The 8,907-nt window shown below is 34.4% G+C and overlaps 1 protein-coding gene across 4 annotated transcripts in view; it reads right to left on the bottom strand.

Annotated features, from left to right (window-relative positions):
- Positions 1-753: 753 nt before the first annotated feature.
- Positions 754-8,907, bottom strand: part of stac (SH3 and cysteine rich domain) — a 34,761-nt gene continuing 26,607 nt past the window's right edge. For 2 of the 4 annotated variants that reach the window (XM_008399893.2, XM_008399894.2), the window contains 4 exons: positions 8,471-8,568; positions 4,488-4,539; positions 3,977-4,114; positions 754-1,596 (listed from right to left, as the gene is read on the bottom strand). In XM_008399893.2, the coding sequence (XP_008398115.1) occupies positions 1,498-1,596; positions 3,977-4,114; positions 4,488-4,539; positions 8,471-8,568 (387 nt within the window). In that variant the 3' untranslated portion in view covers positions 754-1,497. The other 2 variants (XM_008399895.2, XM_017302380.1) reach the window with 2 other exon arrangements.

The following is an 8,907-nucleotide window of genomic DNA, read 5'->3' as shown; positions in this document are numbered from 1 at the left end:
TCCAAAACATATTGAAAAATGAGTTTTGTTTTTGTTTTTTTGGAATTGCAGTGTTTCCATTAAGCAAATTTATGTTTGAGATGTCAAATTGTGCAATTATATGGTCAGGACATTTAGCACATATAATCGCTACCATTATATTTTCAGGCTACATTTAGGATATCTTCATTCTACTTGTCTGGCAGTAAGTAGGGCCTGGATGTGGCATTTATTTTGGTTTGGATAGGATTCTTCCCTCAAATTCAGTCTTCGTTTAAAGCATGTTTTGTTTGTATTCGATCAGGCTAGCTTAGATTATTTTTTTAGTTGCTTGATGATAAAAAAAATTGACACAAAAAGAGGAAAATAAGGCTGTTAGAACTTTTTACAACTTTGTAGTCTAGATAACTTAAATCTTTGAGGAAAAATAACAAAAAACTGCAACTTAAAATTAAAAATGAGTCACGTAGAAAATGTTTACAGCCTAACAAGTAAAGTGGCAGATGAGAGGATAAAGATACTGGATATTTACTGTAGGTTACAGTTTTTCCCTTTATAATATAGTCCGCAGGTCTTGAACATTGTGTATTCTTGGATTTAGGTTGTTTTACGTTAAATCTTTATTTCTTCTAGCAGTCTAAATGTGTTTAAATATTTAGATAAATCAGTCAATAGGCTAAAGGTTTCCATCTTAAAATGGAAATTTGGTGTAACAATTTTGGGGGCTCGTCCGGGATCTCACTGAATCTATTACACTGAAAAATGTAACAATGCAACTGTTTCTGATTAATTTGGACACAGTGAGGGTCACATCATAAAATACTTCTCATCTTTTTCTTTCAATTTTACCGTTTCAGAGCCATTATAGAATAAAAATAAGGTTTTGTTTGATGTTAAGAAGAGAGCTCAAATGAGTAGAAACATAAATAATAGAAACGCATTCATAAACTTTCAGGACAAATCAAGGCATAAATGCTCTTATTGTGAAGAGACATGTTTGTTTTCGTACTGCTGTGTGGGGTCAGTAACTCTGTCATAGAAAACTACACTTACTATTTACTTCTGTACATTATGTGGAAAATCCTGTAGTATAAAAGCATTGGGAGCTAAACTATATAAAAGGAGAATTCTGTTTATGTAATAAAAGCTGTAAAAAATAATTTCAATAAGCAATCGTCTATGTTTTTACACTTTAAGCTGTTTTCTTTTACATGAGCAACCGCTTATATTTAAATAAACTACAGAAAAACAAAACAAAAGCCACAGGCTCTATAAATTAAAGTAAAAAACAGTGACACAGTGATCTCCTGTCTCCTTGCAGTTTGTCGTCGCAGCGTCTTCTCGAGCAGGACCGTCTGAGATGGAGTTTTTTCTGGTGCCAAACCCATCAGCGCTCCATTAAACTCCATTTTGTGACGATGTGAACGCCTCTCTTCCTGCTCCTCCGGTTCCTCCACCTCCTGGTGGCTGATCCAGTCTGACTCTTTATCCCTGTCATGCTTTTGCAGAGTCTTTGTCTCAGATGATTTCCAGGACATCACAGGGAACGTAGCCTCTCTTCTTTCCAAACGCCACTCTGATGAAGCCGCCGCGCTCGCCCTCACTGCTCACACAGATCTGCAGCAGAGGAGAAATCATCACCAATTAATGGATGAGAAACATCTCAGCAGTTGAGCAGCTGCTCTATTCTCTTACTACATTATGCCAAGTTTAGCTTTTACATCCCAGATTTAAAATGAGTCTGCAACAAATCATTTTAGTAAACGATTAATCGCTAGTCTGACGATTAATCAGATTGTAAAAAATTCACTCAACCACATAAGCATTTTTTATACATTACAAACAAATTAAAGAATTAATTAAATTTCTGATTGACTTATCAATACATTGTAGGGGCAATTTGTTGATTACTTTTTGGATTAACCCATTAATAATTATACAGCACACTTAATTGGATATTTTTAAGAACATTTGAACCAGATGAAGCTATAAATGCCACTATAGGGGTTCATGTTAACAGACAAATACCTTTTTTATCTTAAAGGTAAAATGTATATTTCTGTGTAGTTTTGGTTTAGTTCCTGCTCTGTGCTCTTTATTTGAGTCTATATACTCCAGTTAGTGATTAATCAATTACTAAATGATTATTTTAGTATCTGACGCATCACGATTAATCTATCTTAATTAGATATCATTAAAGAAGGAAAGGAAATGTGTAGCATGATGACAAAACACGTTGTTGCTCATCAGTTCATTTTTGGTTGGCTGTTTTGGTTTAAAATTCCTGGCAAAAATAGCCTGTCATAAAAATAGTCTGGCAGCAAAAATTAACAAAAATCTGAGTTTCTCACAACAAGCTCATAAAAAAAAAAACTATTTTACTTTTTTTTCTGCATTTATCAACTTCCATATCTTATTTTATTTCAATCACATCATTCACTCCTTTCCAGCTGTCACTTTAAATGAACTACGAATGGATTTGACGTTGGTCGTGAATGATTTCTGTTCCTCGAAACACGTCACGTGTTTACCTTTTTGGACTGGCGTCGTTTAAACCTCGACCCTGTTAACGGGACAGAACACATGTATGTGCATGTCTGCTCTGAGCATCTCTCCCCTGGGTCTGAGTGAATGGAAAAGAGAGTCAGCAGGTCACAGATTCATCTTGCCGAGCTGGTTTTATCCCCACTGGGGCGCGTTTACTTTAGGCGCACTCAGAGTCTTCAACACAACGGGTCCTGGGAAGCAAACAGAGGCTGGTCTGAGATCTGCTAACAGCTCACATGCTAATTTGATTAGATTCCTGAGAGGAAATGTCTGTGGACTCCAGATTAACTTTTATCTGAACAAGTGTGTGCCAGAATAATTTAACCGAAGAGCTGTCGGATAATTTGAAGCTCAGGTTGAGCTGTGACTTTGCATTTGACATGTTAATGTATGAAATTAGAGGCTAATTAGGGACTTGAGGTTTTATTTCCAAATGTTTCTGTCCCTGTCAAATAAACCTAATAAAGAAAAATAAATGTGTTGTTACGGCCCCTGGCCTCTTGAAGCATTTTACATCTCACTTGTTTTCTCTGGACACATCGTTATGTTACACCCCCTGAACTGTAACACGTGCAGGTAACGATTATTAATCAAATATTCTGACAATTAATTGATTAATTGGATTAGAAAAGGATGCATTTGCACCTAAAAACACTTCCAAAATGTAATTAAACATTTTTTTCCAGATTTGGCTTAATTACAGCCAAAACTGTAACGTTTATACTTTCATTCATACAAGTTTAATCAATTACTAAATTATTTAAATAATCAATTCATCACGACTAACCTGATCAACTGTTTCAGCTCAGTATGTTAGTTATTGATTAATCTATTATTCTGACAGTTAATCGGATAAAAATATTCAGTTAACCTTTTTACACAGTGTTAGAAATAGATCAAAATGGGAGAATAAACTATTTAAATGAGACCAAAACATCAAACTAAAGATTTTTATCATCCAGTTTTTGGTAGAAAGAAAAAAGAAAAACAAAAAGTCATGCAAATGGAAATTATTGAACTGAATTTATTATACGATTAATTGATTTATTGCAACAAGACTAATTTTATGATGTCAATTTATTAGTTTACGTTTTTCTTTAATACATTTTTATAATTTAAAAAACGCTTAAAATGAATTAAATCCCACAAAATAATGTTTTTCTCATATCACAGTTTATAATGTTTTGTTCCACTGGTAGTTTATTTCTCATATCTACAACTTTTTCATCAGTATTAAGGAACTACTGACTAAAATCAAGATCCCGTATGAAGCTAAAACGTTACTCAGTTAGTTTTGCCTTATTTTAAGATATTTACGTCAGAAATTAGACCAAACATTTTTGTACGATTTGTGATTTTGCTGCTAAAACAGCAACAAAAGAAGTAACTCCAGTAGATTTGGTTTGTGAATACCCCGCTGGATGGTTGTGGGGTAAATTGGCTGCAGTACCTGCCCCTCCTTCAGAGTGAGCTGCCCTTGCTCTTTGCAGCCGATGAACGTCCTGTTGCACCTGAACACCTGATCTCCCTCCTGCAGCTCATGAGCAAAGGCTGCTGGGAAATAGCCGATCCTGTCCTCAATCACCCCCTAAAAAACACAGAGCAGACATTCATCAGGCTAAAGCTAGCGACTCTAAGACGGCCGAGCCGAACACAAACGCATCAGGAAGGTGTGCAGAGCTCTTGGCCTGTTGAACTGGGACAGATGTGCTTTTTAATCTGCGCCTGCAGACGATGTTAAAATGCGTAATGAGTTTCCGTACGCTCTGCTGGAAACAGGCCGGCTCGGCCATTTTGTCCCCTAATTCACCTCCGATGTGTTTAATGAGTCCTGGAGAATCTTCAGCTCAATTTCCCCTGATTTATTATAAGGTTTATCTGTATTTATCTTTGTTATGAACAAAAAAATTAAAAATCTCAGCACAACAGTTTGTAAAATGAAGCATTGATTTCCTTCCTACCTTCCACCAGTCGTCGTTGGAATCATCTGCCAGCAATATTCTGTCCCCTGCTCTGTAAGGAGAAATACGGAGGAAGATTAGGGCCACCGGAAAAGAAAATAATCTCACTTTAATCTCAGCATCCTGGTTTTTTTTCTCAGAATTTTTTTTATTTTCTAAGAATTTTGATTTTTTTCAGAATTCTAACTTTTTTGCAGAATTCTGACTTTTTTTCCCCCATAATTTATATTTTTTGTTCTCAAAATTCTGATATTTTTTCATCAGAATTCTGATAATTTTTCATCAGAATTCTGATAATTTTTCAGCAAATTCTGACTTTTCTTCTCAGAATCAGAATTGTTTACATTACTTTTGCACAAATCTAGTCTTAAAACTTAAATCTACCAAGTAAATCTGGGAACATGTTAAGGTGCAAGTTTACAAATCTTATATCAAGGATTAAACGGTTATGTTATTATTTTTCACATACCAGCAAAACAACTGACACATAACTAAGAATGTTTGGTTATTCATTTGGATTTTGACACAGAAATTAAAGTCAGAATTGTATTTGTTTATTTGTTTTTGGGCCATAATACTCTTCCGTAGAAAAGAAAGAGATATTTGTAAATAAGAAAACTCATAAATGCACATAAACCTATTAAACCACTAGAGGGTCCTGTTTCAGCATTTATCCCCAATAAACAGTGTCAGCATGATTTTGATCTCTAGTAAAAGAAAAATCCGAGATTTTACAGTAAAAGGTGTCAAAAGTTTAACCACGACTTCCTGTAATCCTCTGAGGAAGAACGTTTTTGCTCCACTGGAACAAAAATATTAAATATCACAAACAGATTAATTCTGATTCCAGTATATAACTTCCTTTGTTACACATTTTTTTATTGTGACATATAGAAAATTAAGCTGGTGTGTGAAAAAATAAAATAATTGTTTGAAGATGTGGAAAGCTGAAAAAAAGGGGAATTAAGTATAAAATATTAAAACCTGAAGATGAAATGGAGGAACTTCTTTCAGGATTTTGCTCTGATTTAAAAGTGCGTCATCATCACATGTTGAAAAAAAGACAATAATGTAATTAGAGTCCGTGTTTGCAGCTGAAACTAATCAACAAACTAATTTTCTTACTTTAAATCAGAATGAAAATGAACCCTTTTGATTGGGGATACTCTTTAGTTTTTCATTTAAAGCACTGATTTATTTCTGAGCTAAACGGGAGGAAAAACTTGGAAAAAAACGAGGAAAAGAGAAATGCATCTTATCCGAGTTTCCTCAGGAGATTTCTGTGAGAACCGGAAACGAAATGATACTTCGGCTCAAGGACTCATCTTTCCCGAAAGCCTATTTTAAAGTATCCTGCAGATCATGAGCAAAGAGCCAAAGCTTGGAAAGAGGATAACATCTGGACTCCGTAGGAAGTCCGTTTAGAAGCACTCCAGCAATGTAAAACAAAAACAAAAAATCTGAAAAATACAAATAATCAACTAATACTCAGGTTTTACACGCCGTTTTAGGGCGTCTGTCACTTTAAATCCAAATCATCTCCTGCTGGCCACGCCCCCAGCTCAATGTTTACACTCACACATAAAAATGGCTGCAATACATCTTTGAAAAGCAGAAGTGGAGCCTGCTGCACAACCAGCAAAAATAAACACCACAAATTCACAAAATCTTACCAAATAATTTTGGTATTAAAATAAGCAAGAAATGCATATTAATAAATCAATTTCATTCATTTTATTGCTTAAAATACAGCCACATAACATTCCTTCAGTGTATGCTGGATCATCTGTAGCAAAGTAAGCATGTGCAGCTAAAAGCAAATGCTAAAAATACTTTAGTAATCCTTTTTCACTTCACTTAACATAAATACAATGTATGGCTGATTATTCTGTTCATAATTTTTTTCAATTAACTAATTTATGACTGGATAACAAAAGGTGCTCAATTTGAGATTTTATTTAGAAAATCCAAACCAGGTGAAGCTAAACTTCCCACTTGAAGAGTTCTGGCTAGGAAATAATTACTGATAAAAAAGATCTTTCATCTAAAATATTAAAATGTTTACACTGTTGTAAAGTTTTGGCTTAATTACTGCCCTGACTGTGTTGGTTTTTCAGTCTGTATGTTTCAGTCAACGATTAATCGGTTACTAAATTAGTTAAAGATTATTTCAATGATTGATTAATCGCGATTAATCGGTTCAGACCTCAATTACTACAGTTGCAGGGAATGTTTCTACCAACTTGTCACATCTAGATGCTGCAGCTTTTGACTGTTTTTATTTGTAAAACAACTCAAGCTCAGTCAGATTTGATGGCGGGGAAACTAAACACAAATAAATTAAAAACCTATTAAAATGTATTTTCTTCATAATTATGTCTGATTTTGTTCTAGTTGAAAATCTAAATAGCACTCACATTACATGAGAATCATTTATAAAGCTCCTTTTCCTCTGATTTATCTTTCATTCGTCTTTCCTCCACATCCTAAAGTGCAGCAGCATCTACTTCTGTTCTGGCCTGAAATATGCGACACTTTGTCAGTTTAATGGCTATAAATCATATTTGTATTAGGCTTCACACACGGTGCAGTCCATCTTAGTGAAATACCCTGATGGGAGCTATTAATGGAATATCCTGGCATCATTAATCTCATTCAGGTTAGATATAAAAAGACTGATTGGGTATAAATACTTAATCCCATTTCTCCATCAGGTGTCGTTAATGAGGTCACTCTGCACATCTGAGTCTTTGGATCATTTGTCTCATTTATAAATATAAAAGTTTTACTGCTGTAAGTTATGTTACAAATCAGTGGTAAAAAAAATAATGGAGTGCAAGAACAGAAGGAAATGCAGAAGTAATATAGGGCTGAAACGATTAATCGTGATTAATCGATTATTGAAATAATCATCAACTAATTTTGTAATCGATTAATCGTTAACTGGAGGATACAGACTCAGAAAAGGTCATTTACTCAAAAAACAGAGAAGTATTTAAGCTAAAAATGTACAGAAATCACAGTTTTAGCTCAACTTGGTTCAAATTATTTTAAAAAATGAACAAAAAAATTTATTCCTACAGTTTATTGACAAATTAAGAAGAAAGGGACGAGTTTTTCAAATAGTATGTTTTTAGCTGCAGATGAATCCTTTGCAACAAATGATCAAGCGAACACTAAAGGAACGATATGTTATTGTATTTTAGGCAATAAAATGTTCATTTTCTTATTAAGAAAATTATTTAATTATTTGTTGTCCTTTTGCATTTTTAATGCTTGTCTAATATTATTTTAAAAATGTTTAAGTGGTTAAATGAAAATCTGAAAATGTGCCAATTTCTTTATCCGCTTAATCATCAGAATAATGAATAGTATAATCAATTACTAAAAAAATAAATAATGCTCTATTCAGCACAGAAAGGTGCTGAATAGAGCATTATCGGTATGTATTGGTACATACCGATACCGATCTATTAATTTATTAATAAATATGGAGGGAGTTATTAGCATTAATGCACATAAAGAAGAGGGAAAAAACCTGATTTCTGAGGATTTGACCTGTTGCTGAGAGCCACTCATGAAAAACATTTATCAGATTTTGAGTTCTAATTGGTGTAAAAATGTCTTCCCCTGATTGAGTCTAATTCTCCAAACTGAAACTGCAAAATGTGAGAAGGGGAAACGATGAAAAGTTAAATCTGGTTTCTTTGCAAAGTTGAATCGTTGGATCTGGAGAGGTGAGACCGCTGTGCACAGCGAGCCTCAGCCTTTTTGTTTATTTCACATTTTCAACAACAAAGAAAATCAATGAGGAGACGTCAGAGTCAATCAGTCAGCAGCGTTTCACCCGCAGGCCTGGAAAGGTGCTGTTCTGCTGGATGCTGTGCTGTTTGCCGTGTGTGTGTGTGTGTGTGTGTGTGTGTGTGTGTGTGTGTGTGTGTGTGTGTGTGTGTGTGTATGTGTGTGTGTGTGCGCAGGCAAACCTCATCTCCAGGTCGTGGCTCTCCTGGGCGCTGAAATCGTACAAGGCCACCAACGTGTTGAGCTTGAGCGGATCGTTCTGCAGCTGGATCTGATCCATCTAAACAGAACAGAAACACAGCCAAATATTTACACACACCATATTAAAAACACAACATCAGTGACCTTCATCAGAAAGACAATGTATGGAGCTCTGGTAGTGCCTAAAAAGCATATATTTTGGTGGCTTGACTTTTTTTTTTTTCAATAAACTGTGCTTAAATTAGTTTTATATAAAAAATATATTTTTCAAATATAGCCTTTTTTTTATTATGATTGGATAAAAAATATATTTATTTAATTTTGAATGAAACGGCTTTCCATATTGGAGTGGCCATCATAAATAACTTTTATTCTTCACATTTATGAAATAGAAATTATTTTGGTAAGAGTAACTGAC

The sequence above is a fragment of the Poecilia reticulata genome, linkage group LG22, assembly GCF_000633615.1.
Source record: "Poecilia reticulata strain Guanapo linkage group LG22, Guppy_female_1.0+MT, whole genome shotgun sequence".
Lineage (NCBI taxonomy): Eukaryota > Metazoa > Chordata > Actinopteri > Cyprinodontiformes > Poeciliidae > Poecilia > Poecilia reticulata.
The sequence above is the reverse complement of the archived record's forward strand: the minus strand, read 5'-3'. Positions and strand labels throughout refer to the sequence as shown.